At 44.5% G+C, this 21,665-nt stretch overlaps 1 protein-coding gene and 1 long non-coding RNA gene across 6 annotated transcripts in view; both read right to left on the bottom strand.

The window, feature by feature from the left end:
- LOC127938656 (tumor necrosis factor alpha-induced protein 2-like) overlaps positions 1-21,665 on the bottom strand; it is a 66,520-nt gene that overhangs the window by 20,355 nt on the left and 24,500 nt on the right. Inside the window, 1 exon segment of the mRNA XM_052535430.1 lies at positions 20,286-20,380. Within this exon segment, the coding sequence (XP_052391390.1) occupies positions 20,286-20,380 (95 nt within the window).
- LOC127938662 (uncharacterized) lies at positions 12,414-15,055 on the bottom strand. Of its 5 annotated transcripts, none has more exons than XR_008148768.1 (4): positions 14,399-15,055; positions 14,067-14,284; positions 13,569-13,786; positions 12,414-13,454 (listed from the first exon to the last, which is right to left on the bottom strand). It is a non-coding gene; the product is annotated as an uncharacterized LOC127938662 (long non-coding RNA). The 5 variants fall into 5 exon arrangements; XR_008148766.1 differs by having other exon boundaries at positions 12,417-13,454; positions 13,569-13,620; positions 13,901-14,284; XR_008148767.1 differs by lacking the exon at positions 13,569-13,786 and having other exon boundaries at positions 12,418-13,454; positions 13,901-14,284.

The raw sequence follows: 21,665 nt of genomic DNA, 5'->3' as shown, positions 1-21,665 counted from the left end.
TAACCGAGCATTCAACTGATGCTGGCGCGCGCGCTATATGGCTTCCGCGAGAGGAAAACTGAATCGGATGCGAAGAAACGTCTCCGGTTACTATCGTAACCTCGGTTCCCTGAGAGGCGGGAACGAGACATTACGTCAGCTAAGACGTATATGGGAACTTCTCCCTTCTCCACTTTTGCTGAAATCTTATTGGCTCACGCCAGCTGGGGACAGCTGGCCAATTGCCGCGAAGCATGCAAATACTGACAGGTTCGCGGGCAGTATAAATTGCATGGGCGCGAAAATTACGTCAGAATCACGACTGAACTCTAGCACAGCTGATCAAACAGCGATCACGGCGGCTAACGTAATGTCTTGTTCCCGCCTCTCAGGGAACCGAGGTTACGATAGTAACCGGAGACATTCCCTCTCGAGGCGGTAACTCAACATTACTTCAGCTAAGACGTATATGGGAACTGTATAAAATCCCGCCGTGAGAGAAGTGAAGATAAGCCCTGAACGGAGTCAATCACCTCCACACATAAGCAGTACAGCTCCAGCCAATGGCCGTGTCGCTAAGAGTGCTCGCACCTGATAGGCGGAACTAGACCAATGAGACATCTGCTCCGACCCTAACGAAATTTGCATATCTTATGCAATTAAACGTGAAGCCTGCACTAAACAGGGCAGACATAGCACATAAGCACTCAAGCGTTAGAGTTAAATACAGAGTCGACAGCTTTGCGGTGACAACTGCATAAACCGTAAAACCATAACACAGAGTTAGCAGCCATGGTAACTACTGTATAGCTGGTTACAATAATGAATAAACTTAACTCACCGAAAGTACATGTGACGCTACAGAGGGTACATCCAGCTTGTAAAACCTGGCGAATGTGTTCTGGGAAGACAAGCCAGCAGCAAGACAAAAATCCTGGATAGACATACCTCTAGCCCAGGCCCAGGAGGAAGATATAGCCCTCACAGAATGAGCTTTGATGTTGAGGGGACAATCCTTCCCTTGGCATTTGTAAGCCAACACGATAGCGTCCACTATCCAGTGAGAAAGTCTCTGTTTTGAAACAGCACGTCCCTTATTACATCCACCAAAGCACACGAACCGCTGGTCCGACTGACGAAAGGCGGCCGAGCGGTCCATATACATCCGCAGAGCCCTAACAGGGCAAACAGCGCTCTGAGCAACAGCATCGTGCGAGGCTGACGGCTCAGCAGATAAGGCGGGCAGTGAAACAACCTGTGCTCTAAAAGGTGTATTGAGAGACTTCGGAACGTAACCTGGTCTCGGCCGGAGAGTGACATTACAGTCGCCAGGTCCGAAACAGATGCAATCGTCGTTCACCGAAAATGCATGTAGGTCTCCAATGCGCTTCGACGAGGCGAGAGCAAGAAGCAAGGCAGTCTTCAGGGAAAGCTCCTTAACCTCAATAGAAGTTAAAGGCTCGAACGGCGGTAGAGCTAGAGCCCTCAAAACTAGAGCTAAATCCCAGGGCGGCACGGAGGGTGGCCGTGAAGGACACAATCTCCTCGCTCCCCTGAGAAAACTGATTACCAGGCCATGCTTACCGATCGATTGCCCGTCAATCGGGGAACGAAAAGCGGCAATAGCGGCCACATACACCTTAAGCGTGGACGGCAAACTCCCGCAGTCCATTCTGTGCTGTAGAAAGCGTAAAACATCCGACACGGAACAGGTCCCCGGGTCGATTTAGATGTTCTCACACCATTTTTTGAAAACTCCCCACTTCAGAGCGCAGAGGCGTCTCGTAGATGGAGCGCGAGCCTCCGTAAGCGTACTCAACACCCGTGAATGCAGGGCGTCCCGCTCGTTTAAGGTCCCCGCAGCGGCCACACATGAAGGTTCCACAGCTCGGGGCTGGGGTGCCATATCGTGCCGTTCGCTTGAGACAGCAGGTCCTTCCTGAGGGGGATTTGCCATGGGGGAGCTATCACTAACTCTCTCAGATCCGCGAACCAGGGCTGATTCGGCCAGTTCGGGGCCACGAGTATAACTGACGCTCTCTCCTCCCTGATTTTGCATAAAACCAAAGGCAGAATCTTCACCGGAGGAAACGCGTAAAGGCTGGCCTCCGGCCAACGCGATGTCAGAGCATCTCCCGGTAGAGGGGAGTGAGATAGCGAGAAAAACGTCTGACAGTGCGTGTTCTCGCTTGTGGCGAATAAATCCACTTCCGCCCTGCCGAATCGATCCCAAATCATTTGAACTGATCCTGGGTATAGCCTCCACTCTCCTTGAGGAATCCCGTTCCTCGAAAGCATGTCTGCTCCGCGGTTCAGGATACCGGGGATGTGCGCCGCTCTTATGGAGAGAAAGTGTAGGTCCGCCCACAACAAGAGACTCGCTGCTCGATTGAATAGAGCTCTGGACCGCACGCCACCCTGGCGATTTATGTACGAGACCACAGACGTGTTGTCGGTTCGAATCAGTACATGTCGCCGCTCCAGCTTCGACCGAAAAGCTTGCAGGGCGAGGAAAACCGCTTCCAATTCTAAACGGTTTATGTGCCACGTCCTCTGTGACTCCGACCACAGGCCTGAGGCAGGTACGCCCAGGCACACTGCTCCCCAGCCTGAAGTTGACGCGTCCGTCGAGACCACGGTGCGCTGAGTCACTAAACCCAAAGGAACTCCTGCGCTGAACATATCTGTGCTGTTCCACGGTCTCAGAGTGCTGACGCAACTGTGAGTGACCGTAATTCGTTTGTGGCTCGACGACCACGCCCTCGGCGGAACTCGAGCTTTTAGCCAAAGCTGTAGTGGTCGCATATGTAACAGACCCAGATGGCACACTGAAGAAGCTGCCGCCATCAGACCCAGAAGCCTCTGAAAATCCCTCAGTGAAACCGACCTGCCCGGTCTGAAACGGCACAGAGTCGATGAAATTGTCTCCATGCGCTCCCGAGAAAGATGGGCTCGCATCGCCATCGAGTCCAAACATACTCCCAGATATGTTATAGTCCGACTCGGTAAAAGCACGCTCTTCTGCATATTTACACACAGTCCCAGCGTATCCAAATGGCGGAGCAGCGTTTCCACGTGACTGATTAGCACATCTCTTGAGTGGGCCAAAATCAGCCAGTCGTCCAGATAATTCAAGATGCGCATTCCGCTCGATCTGAGGGGACAAAGCGCTGCGTCCACATACTTTGAAAACGTGCGGGGAGCCAGGGCCAGGCCAAACGGAAGCACCGAATACTGATAAGCCGTGCCTTCGAAAGCAAACCTGAGGAAGCGTCTGTGGTGCGTCGCTATTTGAATATGAAAGTACGCATCTTTTAGATCCACTGAGGCGAACCAGTCCACGGGTCGTACCTGCATCAAGATCTGTTTTAGTGTTGTCATCCTGAATGCGCGTTTGTGAAGTGCTCGGTTGATGGGTCTCAGATCCAGAATAGGACGGAGTCCTCCACCCTTCTTTGGCACCACGAAGTAGCGGCTGTAAAAACCGCTTTTCTGCTCGCTTGGAGGGACACGCTCTATCGCTCCTTTCTCGAGCAGACTGAAAACTTCCTGTCTCAGAATTGAAAGGTTGTGGGGCAAAGTCAGTGACGGGACCACGCCGTTGAATCGGGGAGGTCTGCGTTTGAACTGAAGAGAATATCCTTGCTGAATAATTCCCAGTACCCACGGTGAAATGCCTGGGATAGCCTTCCACGCGTCCAGAAAATGACACAGCGGACGCGTTAGCTCTAAGGCTACTGTAGCCACTGAAGGCTTGTTTTGACCGGGGCCCCGCCCCCGCGAGGTTAGAAGCACCGGCTGGGGGGCGGCCTGTGGCAGGCATTGTGTGCTGTTGGCACTCTCGCGCCCTCGAGAGGCCATTATAATCATTGCTTGTGACTCTGCACTGTCCTGAGACAGGGCGAGCGACACAGTGTTGGGTGCACTTTGACCTGGGCCCCGCCCCCGCGAGGTTAGAAGCACTGGCTGGGGGGCGGCCCGTGGCGGGCATAGTGTGCTGTTGGCACTCTCGCGCCCTCGAGAGGCCATTATAATCATTGCTTGTGACTCTGCACTGTCCTGAGACAGGGCGAGTGACACAGTGTTGGGTGCGCGAGGAAGAGAAAGCTCTCTTTGTGAAGAGATACATGTTTTTATTGTGGAACTCACACAAACAGCATTTAAACACACATTTAGCTTGGGGCCACCAGCGCGCTCTCTCTTCCTCTTGAGCGGCCCGTCAGGAGGATGGCTTTGCAGCCGAGGATGATGCGCTGGCTCTCTCGCGGCGCGGGCTCTTCTTCCCACTCTGATGCCTCTTCCCAGGCCCTGACCACTGCTTGTTTCGGCCGAAACGGGCGTTCGGCTCGGGGCGAGGCGTCACGGCGGGCTGTCCAGCCGGTCCTAGGGCCTGACGAGGCGCTGATGAAGAGTGGGACCTCGCGGATGAGGACTGAAGTGAGCGACGAGGCATCACGTGGCTCATGGCTTTTGCGCGCTTCTGAGTCTCGGAGAAACGTTCCGTGACCGACTCCACGGCATCACCAAAGAGGCCGGAGGGAGTGACCGGAGCATTTAGAAGCGTCCTGCGATCCGCGTCCTTCAGGTCAGCTAGGGTTAACCATAGGTGCCTGTTAAGGACGACCATAAAACCCATGGAACGGCCGATGGCTTGAGCGGAGCGCTTGGTAGCCATCAGCGCGAGATCGGTTGCCGCGCGCAGATCCCTTATGACGTCAGTATCAACCGCGCCGTCATCGATGGACTGAAGAAGCTTCGCCTGGAACACCTGGAGTATAGCCATGGCGTGAAGGGCAGAAGCTGCCTCCCCTGCAGCAGCATAGGCTTTGTCCGCCTGGTGAGCTGTAAACCTGCACGGCTTGGAGGGCAGGCTGCGGTCGGAACCCAACGCTGAGGAAGACGGGCACAGGTGCGCGGCAACAGTCTCCTCGACGGGGGGCATGCGCACATACCCGTGGGCCTCCGCCCCGTCCACGTGTGCGAACATGGCTTGCGTGGCAGAGTGGGTGCGCGCCGATTGGGGTGCAGCCCACGACTTCACCACGTGCTCATGTACGTCTGGGAAGAACGGGGTGCTTCTCTTCGATGCGGCCTGGCGGCGGCTCGACTGGAGTAACCACGTGTCCAGCTTGCTCTTTACCGGCTCGTCAGGTGCGTTCCAGGAGAGGTCCAGCTCCGTGACGGCCTTGCCTAGGATCCTGACGAGCTCCTCCTGGAGGTCTGCAGGGCCCTCGTGGTCGGGGCGGTCTGACTGAGTCGCCCAATCCTTCTCAGATGCAGAGAGCGACATGGAGTCGTCTGCCTCGCTAGCTCCGAAGGAGACGAAGTCTGCGACGGCCCGGGGGGGGCGGAAGCTATCGTCTGGGAAACTAACAGCGACGATCTCGTCTTGGGGCGGGGGAGAGCCCACCAGCGGCTCGCTGGCGGCAGTGGGTCTCATCCCTGCTGTTGCCCGAGCCACTTCCCTCCTGGCTCTGAGGGCGCGCACTGGCAGCTCGGCACAGTGGGCGCACGTGTCATCCGAGAAAGCTGCCTCTGCGTGGGCGAGGCCCAGGCAGGAGACGCAGAACAGATGAGGGTCCTGCGGGTCGAGGGGACCCGCACAAATCTGGCAAGTAGCTGCCATCGGATGCGGAGAGGAACGGTAGTAATCATCTGATGCAACTTCCACGATGGTAGATAAAAGACTTCAAGCGTGAAGATAACTTCATAGAGTGCAGAAAGAGATTCTGACGTAATTTTCGCGCCCATGCAATTTATACTGCCCGCGAACCTGTCAGTATTTGCATGCTTCGCGGCAATTGGCCAGCTGTCCCCAGCTGGCGTGAGCCAATAAGATTTCAACAAAAGTGGAGAAGGGAGAAGTTCCCATATACGTCTTAGCTGACGTAATGTTGAGTTACCGCCTCGAGAGGGAACGGGAGCCCGCGAGCTCATTTCAAACTCTCGCGCGCGTGACATGTACTCTGCGCGCAATAAAAGCCTTCGCGCGCATGCTCATTCCCCACATCCTCAAGTATAGGTCTCTGCAGGAAAGTAATGGGAGTTACGAGATCAAGGTGTTTTTACACCATGATACCTGATTAGTTGATGTAATAGTGACGTTAGGTTTAGGGATGGGGTTGGGTAAGGGGGATCATTTAGATTGCATGATTCAGAAACACCCAGCAGTTTTAAAACACCCACATGGTGATAAACGCCCACTTTTACTCTGCAGAGACCTAAGTCTCCACGTCCTCGCGCTCTCTCATCTCACCTCCGCTCGCGCGAACAATTTTATTTTTGCCAGTCGTGGGGCGGGGCTTGCTGTTTTAGTTATCTCAAATGTCATTGGTTATTCCCCTTTTCCTAAAGTCAGTATTCGACGCCTGTTAGAAAATGATTAATAATTCACTTGACTTGACCCATGACTTCATCAGTGGACCAGATACATGTGAGTTATCATTTCTTTTGCTTGTTTAATTTATTTTTGTCTTTAATTTAATGCATTGTTTATCTAAATGAATGACAGTGAATTGTTTAACAAGTGTTTTATCTTTTAATCTTTTAAATGGATACATCGTAATATTTGAAGGTTAGTTTAGTCATTTTTTATTGTTTTTGTTTGTTTTGTTATGAACTTGAAAGTCATCTTTTGTGAAGACTGTACTTACAAAAGAGAAACTGGATGGCAGTTTAAGTTTTCAATTGACTAAAGATATAAGTTATTGTTACATTATGTTGTTAATAAAAGTTTTAAATTTGACAGTGTAATGTGGTACATTGCAAACAAAGGTCAGATATTATATTACATAAAAGTCTAGTTTGAAAAATGACAATCTGTGCTTTAAAAAGAATAAATGTAAGAATCGAATCGAACCGTGATTTGGATTTGGAGAATCGTGACACCCCTATCTCTGAGTGATCCGTAACAAAGGCATCCATATTTGTCCATGCCCATGTTGATTAGATTAAAATCTTGAAGGCCTCATTTCACAAACGGGTCTTATCTAAAGCCACGACTAGGCCTTAGTTAAATTTAACATATTTAAGAAAGTTTTATAAAAATGCCTTAGACAAAATTGTACAGGTGTGCATCTTGGCACAGAACAATGCCACTGACATTTAGAACAGATAAAAATGTGTTAAATTAAATTGTGATATTCACAAGTTAACTCATGTTAATCATGCGATAAATCGTGATTATATATTTTAATTAATTGACACCCCTAAATTAAAAATACTTCTGAATCAACCTTTTTTTTTTTAAAAAAAAAAGGGTTTAAAGGTTCGGTTTTGAGGTTTATCATTTTATAACTTATTTTGTTTTTTGTTAACTTCTATCTCAACGGTAAATCAATTATTATTTTGTGGTCTACAACATTAAATAAGAGTGTCTGCTAAATTTATAAATGTTAATAAAAGAATCCCATTATAACATGTACATAAAAAAAGGTAGAAATATTGGATACAATGTGACACCATTGTGCAGCAGAAAGCATCATGACAAAAACCTCAAGGTTGATCTAGTAAATGTGTTCAATTGTATGGGGCCCCATTCCTATATTTACTGGGGGCCCCTAATTCACTAAATCTGCCCCTGCATCCAAGGGGCACAACAGTACATTTATGTACTGTTTTTAGAATATCTTATTGTGTGGATTTTCCCGTTTCACTCCACTGATTACTGTGTGTTTCTGCCACCATAATGCACAGCTGTGAGTGACGTCTACATGAAATTGGTCTATTCAAGCACACACACACACACACACACACCAGATCGCACATTTTATTTTATTTTCTTTCCTTTTCTATCCGAAGCTGTGGCGCATTTAAATGAATGCTCCTGTATTCTCCTCTGACTCGTTTGCTGCTGAGTCGATGGTAAAGCTGCCAGCTCCGGTATATAGTGCACCGACCTTAAATAACCTAGGTCGCACTGGTCTGTATGACATGCTTAAACTGCACAGTCACAATGGCTACCATTAGATTTTGTGTTGTAACACGATACCGGTCTGAATGTAACAGTTAGTCTCTCTCTGGTTGCTATGGTAATAATGATAAGAGAAAGCGGCAAGCTGCTATTTTAGTAAGTAAATGAATTTACGCCACAAAACTAAACTCGCAAAATGGCATTTAACGTCAAATTAAGAAAAAGCTTCTGTAGTTACGTTGTCTCGTCTGCCACATTTCAGTCCCTAACAGCAGAACTCAATTCTGGGCAGATATATTAGGCTATGTTTAACTTAAAAGGACCTACAAGAACACAACAAATGTGTTAATTCATTCTTATTTACATTTAAAATCAAAACTTTTCATTTCATCCTCTTAATAGTACTGGTCAAAATGTGCAGAATAAAACTCGGTATGTCATGTCATTGATTGTCTTACCTTTGCTCTCTCTGCTAAAGGCCATAATTCAGAACTGAAGGCAGCCCAAGTGTGTCTCAAGCTCTCTCTTTTAGCTTTCATGAGCCCCTCGCCGCCTCTTTTATAGACTGCTGGTTATCTGATCTAGTGCCTGGGAGAACTGCCCTGTTTTAACTCTAAGGTCTAAGGTCTGAAGTTTCCTATCTTGATTGCTAATGCTAAACTACTGCCTGAGTGTTAATTATATAATGAATGATGATAATGAGACGCCCATATTTTAACATGACTCATGTCCGATTTGTGAAAGATCTAATAAAACAGGAACAGAAGTCCAGAGTGAGTCTAACGATACCATTTACATATTCTTCTTTAGGCATCATTTTAAAGAAAACATAAGCATGGATAACAAGCATCCAGATCAAAATGACACATTTTGGTCAGCTAATAGCATGTGGGTTGTTCTATTTATCTAGCATTACAATTATACAAAAATGTATTGTAATGTGCTGCAATCTACTGAACACATCTTTCTTTACAACATTAACAATTAAAAACACAATAGCATATTTCTATAGTGAGTAGAGAAGGAGAATAGAATGAGAGAAATTTTTTTGTACATGTATTTTTAGTCTGAATCTATGTAGGCTATAGTCAAATTTCTTGTGTTAGGATATAATTCAATCTCTAGTCTCTAGTTTCTTCTAGTTAACTAATTTTATTTAGCAACTGTGAGGTTAGGACACTACTGTGATTGTCGCAATCATCACTTTTGATCAGTTTTGAACAGCATCTTTGCTAAAAAGTATTAATATCTATAATTTACTTCACAAAAAAATAATATAAAATAAATAATAATAAATAATCTGACTCCAAGCTTTTGAATAGTATAGTGTATAATCTTACAAAACCTTTTTCAGATAAATGGTACTCAACTGTTTTACATATTTATGATGACGATAATAATAATAATCCACCCTGGACACCCCTCTGGCTCCACCACGGAGTATAATGAGGATTTATGATTAGGATGTATTTACATCCAATATGGAAGAATCTGAAGAAAGCTAATAACTTTATTTGTACTTGTATTTAGAAAAGTAAAAAAAAATGGGATGAAAAATAATGGCCAGTATGAATGCACTCTACTATTGCATCAGTTGGACAGTGACATCTAGGTGAATTCACGTGCTAATGCATTATTATTTTTATTAAAACACATGAGCTCACTAGTTTATATCAAAACGTGCAATTATTCAAATAACCAGTGTAACGATAGGAACTCCACATACATCGGGAAGAAGGAGGCGGGAACATGCGCACAATCAAAATACTTTAATAATTCAAAAATAAACCCAAAACAGCGCGTCAGCCCCTCACGGCGACTGACGCGCACAAATAAAAAGCCAAACCATAAAATAATGTCCCAGGCCTGGTCCTCTCTCTCGTCCTTCACTATAGTCGATCCAGTTTTATATCCTTCCATCTCCTAAGTGGGACTCGATACTAGCGGTGGGGCGCAGGTGTAGCTCATCTCCAATCACTACACCTGGCCTCACTCCTCGTTCCCACGCCTCTCGGCCCCGCCCCACTCGCCACAACCAGTGATAACAAACTTATCAGTTTTTAAAGGAATAAAGTTGAGAGTATCATGCTGTTTAGATAATTATGTAACCTACCACAGTATTTCTGTTTAAAGTACTTTCTGAATACTCTACTTCACAGCATGACCGTTGCATATTGTGGGAGACAAGGATGATGAAAGAATGGTTTCTGATCCCTATATGATTTTGTTTTTTTTGGAACAGTCCAACTGTCAATATTAATCTTGCATAGTGGGACACAATGCAATATATGTTAATCCGCCTGCATGATGTCATGGTAATTTAACTCAAGGTGAATGACAGAACCTTTCATCACATCTTTTTTATAGACCTTTTTTTTTTACCTGTCTCTTTAGAAGAGAAAATACTAAATTGAGTGATTGTAAAACTGAGTGTAAAACTGTAAAACTGAGTGATTGTAAAACTATGTTCAGCGTGGACTTTATTGCATTTATTTAAACTTTACTTTCTTGCTCCAATTTTGCTTGTATTAAATGTATAATACTTTTACTCAGCAAGAATGCATCAAATAGATTAAAAGAGACATTAAAGACATTTGTAATTTTATATAAGATTTCTATCTAAAACCAATGCTGTTCTTTTGAATATTTGAATACTGATCTTTCTTTTCCTCAAAAAAAAAAAAAAAACCTGAACGAAAAGAAAATGTAATTTTTGCCAAAATATTAAGCAACTGTTTTAACCATTGATAATAAAAGATTTTTATCAATGAAAGATTATTGAGCAGCAAATCAGCATATTAAAATGATTTCAGAAGGTTCATGTGAAACTTAAAATTCAGCTTTGCCATTACAGAAATAAATAACATTATAAAATACATTAAAATACAAAACAATTATTTTCAATTGTAATATTTTTTAACAATAACAACAATACAACATTTTACAGTACAATATTACAATACAAGATTTTTCCCACCCCAATCTTTTGATTGGTAGTGTACATGCTTAATGAATAAAATGAAAGAATATCCATTAGTTGCTGAATGAACTAGACACCACAGTATCAATTAAACTGACATCTAATGGATCAAAAGTGTATTTATTTTAACATAACATCCTGCTGCCATATCATATGGATGTCATTACCTCAATAAAATGATCTTGTGGCCACAACATATTATCATGCTCCCTCCCATGAGTTATTATGCCATGGCCATGACAAAACTAAGTAAACTGACCATATTTTTTATTATCCGTATTAGATAATGAAGAATGATTTGTTGATCTTGTTATCCCTTTTATACTTACCTTACACAAGACAAATTTAAACAGTTTATTTAGCTACTGGAGGCAAATGAAGAGCACTTTGCAGAAGTTTTAAAAAGCGTATTTTCTAAGCAGCTCTCATCGTATTTAGTTTAAAATGACATTTACTGTATTTACCTACTGCATACTAAAACATTAAGTGTATTATATCAGAATATTTAAATAACTTTTGAGAGCTTTGAACATGCATTCAGATGAAGCACTTTACATTATAAATATACACTTATTTTTACATTTGAGTTTACCATCTAGTTTTATGGCATTTCACAGATTTTCTTGGTGCAATAAATAAATAAATAAATAAAACCTTTTTTTTGTATCACAGTATGCTTCACAAGTATTTACAATTAGCTACAGATGTTACAGGGCATTCGGGTGATTTTCCACTTGATAAGTAAAGAAGAAGGGAATTAGAGGATTTTTGGAAAACAGTGTGAAATCAGCTGAGAATAACAGAATAATACCATACATTTTTTTTGAATAAATATTACATAACAACACTGATTATGTATCACAGTATGAATCACAGTTGTTTAACATTGCCATAGATGTAACATGGCATTTAGATGATTTTCCATTTGATTAGTACTTTAGAGAAGAAGATGGAAGTAGAGGACTCCAGAGTGTCCAGTGTGCCTCTGTTTTCACTCAGACACTTTTTGATCCGGCGAAGATCTGAGCTTGAAAGGTTGGTCTTTAGGTTTAGGAGAGCAATAATATGCTGCTCACTAGTGAAGAATATTGATGAAACAAAAATCACACTGTTAGACTGATCAACAAATTCTAAACTCATCTTTAATTTTGCTAGTGGCATCTATACTGAAACTGCATATTGTAAGTACAAACCCGATTCCACAAAAGTTGGGACACTGTACAAATTGTGAATAAAAACAGAATGCAATGATGTGAAAGTTTCAATACAACATAAATTACATATCCAATGTTTAAACTGAGAAAATGTATAATTTTAAGGGAAAAATAAGTTGATTTTAAATTTCATGACATCAACACATCTCAAAAAAGTTGGGACAAGGCCATGTTTACCACTGTGTGGCATCCCCTCTTCTTTTTATAACAGTCTGCAAATGTCTGGGGACTGAGGAGACAAGTTGCTAAAATTTAGGAATCGGAATGTTGTCTCATTCTTGTCTAATACAGCCTTCTAGTTGCTCAACTGTCTTAGGTCTTCTTTGTCACATCTTGTTCTTTATGATGCGCCAAATGTTTTCTATGGGTGAAAGATCTCCTCTTCAGGAACTCGAGCTGCGTCAAGAATGATTGGGAAACACCCCCAGCATGATGTCTCTTGAATAACGTGTGTAATCAGTCCAATGGAAGGGCGAGACGTCATAGGCGGGTGACGTCAGAGACCAAGAAGCATAAAAGCATGAGCGGCGAAGCCAGTAATCAGCCTTCTATTTTCAGCAAGCGCTCTGTGTATGTGTCTGTGTATCTGTTTGTGAGTCTTATTTAGTGTCGTTTTTCCACTGATAAACTCCATTGTCATAGCTTCAATTAAGGTAAGTTTTGGGCGAGAACAGGCAGCGTTCAGGCTGTGTGTTGTCCCTGGCAAAAAGAAAAAAAAATGATGCTGCGGCTCAGAACCTCGGAGGGCAGGCCCCTTTGACCTTTAGCATGAGACCTAAGGCCAAGAAAAGTGTGCTTTCTCTGCTTTTTTTTTCGTGGTGTGGGATTTGACCACAATGCATGTCACCTGCTCAGATCGAGTCGGTCCTCACTGCAGTCACGAGATTGAGAGAAGGCCAGTCACTCACTGTCAAGCAGTCTCGGAGATTGCTGGGTCTGATGGCAGCTGCGTCCAACATGAATCTGTCACAGGTCGGGGGGGCCAAGCCAGACTGCACCCACCCCTGAAACCCAGGATCACCTCGGGGAGCGTACCAGAAGAACCAGACGGACGAGAGTATAAAAAAAATGAACAAGGTTTTATTTGGTTAAAAGCAATTTAAAAGTTCAGTGTTCCTTCCGTGTCTCCCGACCAGAACGGAGCCAGACCTCGGACGCCGGGAAGGCGTGGAGTCGTCAGCAGTTCGTGCCTGTACGGGGCCAGCAAGAGCCAGGATAGTCTGTCACCCGTCCCGGAGTGAGGGGGGGGTATCCGGGTAAGTAGAGCTCGTGGATGTTTCGGTCGAGACCGGGAAAAGGAATAATTCTCGTGTCCACCTCCTTCTACAGGGACATCACATGCAGCATTCGGCCCAGAGAATCCTGCGATCTGCACAGCAGGGTAAGTAATCAACAGTAAGTATGTGTCCTTGAATAAGTAATGGGGCTTACGGCTGGGAGATGCTTCGGTTAAGACCGGGAAAGGAATAATTCGTGTGTCCACCTCTTTCTACAGGGACATCACATGCAGCATTCGGCCCAGAGGATCCTGCGATCTGCACAGCAGAGTAGGTAATCAACAGCAAGTATGTGTTCTTGAATAAGTAGTGGGGCTTACGGCTGGGAGAGGCTTCGGTTGTGACCGGGAAAGGAATAATTCTTGTGTCCACCTCTTTTCATAGGGACATCACATGCGGCGTTCGGCCCAGAGGATCCTGCGATCTGCACAGCGGGGTAAGTAATCAACAGTAAGTATGTGTCCTTGAATAAGTACTGGGGCTTACGGCTGGGAGATGCTTCGGTTAAGACCGGGAAAGGAATAATTCGTGTGTCCACCTCTTTCTACAGGGACATCACATGCAGCATTCGGCCCAGAGGATCCTGCGATCTGCACAGCAGAGTAGGTAATCAACAGCAAGTATGTGTTCTTAAATAAGTAGTGGGGCTTACGGCTGGGAGAGGCTTCGGTTGTGACCGGGAAAGGAATAATTCTTGTGTCCACCTCTTTTCATAGGGACATCACATGCGGCGTTCGGCCCAGAGGATCCTGCGATCTGCACAGCAGAGTAAGTAATCAACAGCAAGTATGTGTTCTTGAATAAGTAGTGGGGCTTACGGCTGGGAGAGGCTTCGGTTGTGACCGGGAAAGGAATAATTCTTGTGTCCACCTCTTTTCATAGGGACATCACATGCGGCGTTCGGCCCAGAGGATCCTGCGATCTGCACAGCAGAGTAAGTAATCGACAGTAAGTATGTGTTCTTGAATAAGTAGTGGGGCTTACGGCTGGGAGATGCTTCGGTTAAGACCGGGAAAGGAATAATTCTTGTGTCCACCTCCTTTCATAGGGACATCACATGCGGCGTTCGGCCCAGAGGATCCTGCGATCTACACAGCGGGGTAAGTAATCAACAGCATGTATGTGTTCTTGAATAAGAAATGGGGCTTACGGCTGGGGGATACTTCAGTTGAGTGCCTGGGTGTGGATTACGGTGACGGTGGTGGGCTCTCGGGGTGGTGAGCGTCCGGCATTAACTCTATATATCTTCCCCACACTCTGTAACTTCACTTCAAACGATTTATTGTGCAAACACACCACTTCAGACACGGCACACCCACTCTTAGTGCAAATAGAGCCAGCACTCACCCAACGATGACTCCGTCCACTTCACAACGTTATCACTCCCAGTCCAGAAGTATACAATTGATCGAAGTCCCAGATCAGGTCTCTTAACTTCCCTCCGATAGCGATGGCGCGGTCTGGTCTTCACTTGCTTTCCAGAACTCACACTCTTTCTGTCCTGAATATCTCCACTCGATCGCTGATATATCTGTTGCACAGCCAGATAGCCGAAACCCCACAATAGTCCTCAAATACCTCCACACGCCAGCCCAAACGTCCCAGGAATTCACCTCTCCTAGGGGAACACATCCAAAGAGAAGAACCACACACGGGGGCAAGCCAACCCGGAAGAATAGCCGGGAGAACGAACGACCAAATAGAAATCCCCCCTCTCCCTGGTCTCTGCACTTCTCCTTTTATGTGGTTACTCCGCCTCCATAATCCTCTCACAGATCGCCACATCAAACTCCCCACACCAGATGTCAATCTGTCATTAGCGTTGTTATTATGACATCGGGCGCAACCCGGAAGTGGACCGGTGTTACCGCGACACCGTCCCGAGGGGAACACAAAATTCCGGCGGGACTTAGTTCCGCTTCTCTTTTGTCACCCCGTGACAAATACTATTGGCCTGCTGTACATGAGACCCCTACAGTGGTGGCTCAAGACCAAGGGGTTCAGCAGTGGTCAACAACACAGCAGTGGTCTCTTACATCAACCAGCAAGGAGTTCTGCGCTCACGCCATTTATACAAACTAGCGTACCAGATCTTTGTGTGGTCTCAGGGTGAACTCCTCTTACTGAGAGCAGTCCACATTCCTGGGCATCTTAATATGGGAGCAGACATCCCACAGAGGCCTGGGGAATGGTGGCTTCACACCGAGGTGAGGAAGCAGAGTAGGAGAGGTTGGCCAGACTCGGGTGGATCCTTTTGGGACTTGAGAGACATTGCACTGTCCCTTCTGGCTTCCTCTGACTCATCCAGCTCCACTGGGGCTGGACACCATGGTAAAGATGTGGCCAAGGCTTCATCTGTAAATTTTTCCCCCGATTGCTCTGGTCCCGGGAGTTCTGGAGAGAGTGCACTGGGACGGAGTCCGGCTGTTGTTAGTAGCCCCGTTCTGGCCGGGCCGGGTATGGTTCCTGGGCCTGATTTCTCTTTTTGGCAGCACTCCATGGGAGGTTCCCATCAGGAGAGATCTCCTCTCGCAGGCAGAGGGTGCGCCCCCGCATGGAGCTTAGAGGCTGTAGGAGTGGTCTCTGAGAAGGCACAATTCTTAGCTTCCGGTCTCTCAACCGAGGTTGTTAAGAAGTTCTCCAATCCAGAGCACCCTCACTGAGGAAACTGTATGCCTTGAAGTGAAAGCTTTTCATTTCTTGGGGTGGAGACCACCAGCTCGACCCAGTTAACTGCCCGGTTGGTAAAGTGCTGGAGTTCCTGCAGGCTCTCCGCAGGGTTGACCCACTCTACTCTGAAGATCTACGTGGCGGCCATGTTGGCCTACCGTGCCCCTCTTGGTGGCCAGTCAGTGGGCAGAAACCCTCTGGTTACATGTTTCCTCCATGGTGCACTGAGGCTAAGGCTTCAGGCCAGAAGAAGCTTATGCTGAGCTGTGTTCAAGATGCTATCCTTAGCCTCGAGTCCTCTGATCTCCCCTCTCCTGGTGGTCAAGACTCACTCTGATTTCTGTCAGGCTCTTGTCTGCTTAGGCTCTTGCTTTAGCTGTGCTCTTCCACACTAGGCAGAGATTTGAAAGTCTGGCGGCGTGGGCAGTCTTGTTCCCCTAATCATTCTCGATACAGCTGGAGTTCCTGAAGAGGAACGTCTAAGGTTATGTATGTAACCCTGGTTCCTCGAAGGAACGAGACGCTGCGTCGCAGTGCCACATTTCCGGCATCTCTGGTCGGCGCTTGCTTCATCCTTTGAGGCTGATTACTGGCTTCGCCGCTCATGCTTTTATGCCTCCTGGTCTCTAACGCCACCCGCCTATGACGTCTCGCCCTTCCATTGGACTGATTACACACGTTATTCAGAGACGTAACACTGGGGGCATTCCCCAATCATTCTCGATGCAGCATCTTGTTCCTTCGAGGAACCTGGGTTACATATGTAACCTTAGACGTTTATTTGATTTTTAAATTATTCCATTACTTTTTACTCACGATTTGTACAGTGTCTCAACTTTTTTGGAATCAGGTTTGTAAATATATGTATGAAGAACGAGTGTGAAAAGAAGATATTTAGCTATAGTCTCTTCCTCAAAGGTAAAATAACTGCATCTTGCCAGCTCCTATCTAACAGACTTACCTCATGTCAGGATAGTCTCTTGCCAGAGTAACAATCTCAAGTTGTAAACTCCCAGGATCCTGCAGTCTCAGAATCTCTGATAATTTGGGCAGAATTTGACAGAACCATTCCTCTCTGCATCCCTAGAGACGACAATATACCCAATTTAGAAAACTTTTAATGTGGAGTCATAATTTCCCTCTGCTTTCCCAGAATTCCTTATGCTGTTTCAAACAAAGAGAATACAGTAAATATGGCCATATTTTGTCTTTCAGTATTATCTAGGGACCTTGTGTGTTTTTTTTTTATTACAACACCCCCCCCCCCCAACACACACACACACACTCACATCTGAATTTAGTGTGGTGTAGTCGCACAGGATAAGCAAAGCCTGTGATTTACTGACTTATCTCCCGAATACCCGGATGTCAAGGCTTTCCCGTTCTATGATCTGGTTAGATGGATTTAAAAAAAAGAAACTAATATAGTCTCGTGCACTGTTGTCATTTAGGTTTTAGCAGGTTAAAATAATATCCCAAGCTTTATGCTTGATTTATTTGTAATACATTAACCTTAAAACCTTTTCAGCTTTCTCTTTCTGTTAATTGTACACAAAATACTATCAAACACTCCAACGCAGCTCCATTCTTCACGAAAGATGTATAAAAGGGCAGACAGAAAACAAAAACCTCGAAAAATTGCCAAATGCTGGCCAAATCACAGAGATGACGATTTGCAAGGGACTAATATGATCACAGGACCTTGGTGTTCAGCAAAATGTGATAGATCATTCTAGGGTTTTAATTATTAGTATTCCCAATGCGAACAACTGAGATAAAAACACATGAAACAAACATATTTACATCAAAACTTCATTACAAGAACTGAATAACATTGAACAGGGGAAAAGTTCACCCAAAAATGAAAATTTCCTGAAATTTTGCTCACCAATGAATCCTCTGCAGTGAATGTAATTTTAAATCAATGTTTCTGATCAAAATATGAATCCAAAATTCACAACAACGCTTCCTCCAGTGAAAAGGTCCATCCCTTGTCATCATCTCACATCAAAGTCCACTCACATATTTGTTAAGAACTGTTTTCAGTTGTAAATGGTGCTTGATCCATGCATATTTCTCTCCTGATTCAGACAGACAGCAATGTCATGGATAGAGGACTCTTATTTGAGCCAAATACAATGGTTTGAAGTTAAAAATTATCTTAATGATGATTAATTCATTAACTGGAGTAATGTGGATTACTTGTGATTTATTGTGATGTTTTATCAGCTGTTTGGACTCTCATTCTGACAACACCCATTAACTTTAATGTTATATACTGTATATACAGTGTATATAAATATATATAAAACATCTGTACATTAACTCCATTATCAGTTTGCAATGTGCATGAACTTTGCACTGTGCATATCTTGGACACATGTGAGTACATGGTTATGCATGCATTGTTGTGTGGGTCTGGATATGATCTCACCACTCTGGCAAACACAGAGCAGATTTGATTGCTGTCGTGGCAGATGAACTCAGCAGCTGCTTCTTGCTGCTCTTTGTCTTTCAGTTTCAATTTTCTCTTCATCATTCGCCTCACATATTCAACCATTACTTCTAGATGCAGCTCAGCCATTAGCTCCTATAAACACACAGGTACACACTCTTCATATACCTATAATTGTATCTTAAAACAATTAAAAAAACACACCAGATTATAGAGACCAAAAATAAGATGACACATCTATTAACATCATGTTATAAGACTGTCAGAAATGAAATTTGCTGCAAAAGTGGTTCTGACCTCTCTGCAGACAGACTTTAGCTCTTTGAAATTGTCTATGTTACTCTCAAGCGCCTTCACCAGCTCCTCCACAACCTCACAATGTCCAGCGAACCAAACTGGAGTCCACAGTTTACGGTACAGCGGCTGTGCAGATAAACAAATGGGTTATTTCCTAAATGTAAGGTTTAATTTAAGAAGTTAATATTAAAAGAAGCATAATAAATATGAAAGTAAAGCATATTATGTAATGTATCTAACTGAAGACATCTGTGTTGTTTCTGGAACAACTATCCTATAGTATAATCAAAATCCATTCATTATGGTCTTTCCATAACCTACCTCTAAAAATCTGAGAGAAATTTTAAGTTAAAGGTTTAAAAAAGTATGATTCAACTGACCACCACTGGTTGAGCCGAAACATGTCAGACCTTTCAAGCAAACATTTATTCATAACCATTGATTGAAATGCTGTTCCATCTGAGGGTTGTCCCTTTATAATTATGATTAAAAACCACGCTGTGTATTGTGAATAATAATGTTTTACACTTTACATAATTGTATAAGTTGTAAAACAATACAAACAGGGTAAAAATGCGTTTTAAGTCTAGAAAGATTTTAGTCTCCCCCTCCCTTGCCTCACAGTACTTTGGTCCAAATACCTTACAAGTACATTTTTTGCTGGATTATTTATGTCCCCTTCAAAAATAGCTCTTGTAAAATGTTGTTTATTGTCCCCCCAAATGTTACACAAAATTTACCCGCCTGGTCCCAGGACCAACGGGGATGTTGATGCATGAACTACTTGGCTAAATCCAAGTTTGTTAAATTGCTGTAGTATCAAATGCTGACTTCTAAATTGTAATATCTGGATGAACTATAAACACTTCACTGGCCATCTTACATAAAAAAAATGAGATGGAAAATGTTGATGGGGCAGTATCTCAAGGTAAATAAGTACAATAGCTTTACATGATGTTTTGTTCTTTACCTTCAGTTCTGTGTGAATATGACTGAGGAAGTATCTGTGACAAATGTTTTTGAGATCTGCTAATGTGGAAAGGCAAGCTTTTCTAGTGTCCTCTGTGAAAGGATGTTCTGGTTTTTGTACATAATCCCTGAAGATATAGAGAAATAATGGTTGGTATAATTTTATTGTAATTATGACAGTAGACTTATTAGCATGTTAACAGAGAGCTAGAGTTTATATAAAATAAAATTTTATTTTAATGATTTTAAAATCAAGTATGAATAACATGATGCATTATACTATAGTGTAATTTATAAGAACTTTAAAATAAATAATTACATTATATTGTAAAAGCATTTTTCAGTAATCAGTCAAACTCACCTAAACTGGTAAATATTAACCAGAGTAGCAAAGAGAGTTTTAGGAATGTTTTCTTGTTTTCTTTTGACCAACTCCTCCAGACTTGTTTTATAGCTGCAATTAAAAAAAAAAGGAGAAAACGATCTTATTAATGTACTTATGTGAGACTGTGACTAGTGACTAGCTATGTACCTCTGAAGAAAGCTGTCCAGCTGGTTTAGAAAACTCCGGGCTTTACTTTCACAACTCAAAAGTGTGTTGACATCTTTTACAGCCCCATCAACAAGCTGTAAAAAAAAAGAAAAAAAAAATACACTTCAATAATGCTAAATGTCTCTAGGTTACTTATGTAACCCTAGTTCCTCGAGGGAACGAGACGCTGCGTCAAATGCGCTTTGGGGAACGCGTTTAGCATGAGCGACTCTGAATATCATATCCAATCTGTCTTATAGAAGAGCGTGACGTCACGGGCGGGGTGATGTAAGCGACCAGGAAGCTATAAAGGCACGAGCCGCGCAGCTGGCTTCAGCTTCGAGTACCAGCAAGCGCTGGCAGGGGTGCCAGGTGTATGGCCTCGAGATGCAGCGTCTCGTTCCCTCAAGGAACTAGGGTTACATACGTAACCTAGAGAGGTTCCTCTTCAGGAATTCGAGCTGGGTCAAATGCGCTTTGGGGAAAGAGTGCCAACGCCACCAGACTACCAAACCCCTGCCTAGTGTGTATCCGAAGAGCACAGCTTAGGACGAGAGGACTGAAGTGCCTGGAGTGACTGGCATGTCTAAGCCATAGAATCTTGCAAAAGTAGGAGGCGTGGACCACCCCGCACCATTAAAGATGTCCAGCATGGACACGCCTGCTAGAAAGGCCTTGGAGGCCGCCATACCCCGTGTAGAGTGAGCCTTGGCTCCCGACACTGGGGGACGACCAGAGGACTCAAAGTGGCGTTGATAGTCTCAACTATCCAACGACTAAAGGTCTGCTTAGAAGCAGTCCCTCTTGGGGGGACCGCAGCATACAAGCAATTGATCCATTTTTCTCCACAGGGCAGCTCTGTGGACGTATGCATCCAGCGCTCGAGCTGGACACACACAATTTAGCTCCTCTTGGTTGAGCTCCTGAAAGGGAGGAGGACAGAAGGCCTCCAGCACTACAGGTTGTGGTGTGATAGAGGGCACTGTAGGAACATATCCCGCTCGAGGGTATATGAACAATTTGGTCATGCCAGGTGCAAAATCAAGATAGGTAGGGGCCAATGAGAGGGCCTGTAAATCTCCTACTCTCCTCAGAGAGGTAATGGCCAACAGAAAGGCGGCTTTAAGAGTCAGATGTCTGCGAGATATCTTGAATCTGTTTACAGAGAGCCTCTAACACCACACCCAAGTCCCAGGGGGGAACATGAGACCGTACTGGAGGTCTCAGCCTCAGCGCACCGCAGAGAAAACGTGTAACTAAGGGGTGTCTTCCCAAAGACTGGCCATCGAGAAGGGAGTGGTAGGCCGCAATGGCCGCCACGTAAACTTTCAATGTGGAGTGGGTCAAACCTGGAGAGAGCCTGGCCTGTAGGAACTCCAG

This window comes from Carassius gibelio, chromosome A20 (assembly GCF_023724105.1).
Source record: "Carassius gibelio isolate Cgi1373 ecotype wild population from Czech Republic chromosome A20, carGib1.2-hapl.c, whole genome shotgun sequence".
Taxonomy (NCBI): domain Eukaryota; kingdom Metazoa; phylum Chordata; class Actinopteri; order Cypriniformes; family Cyprinidae; genus Carassius; species Carassius gibelio.
This window is presented reverse-complemented; position numbering and strand designations above follow the sequence as displayed.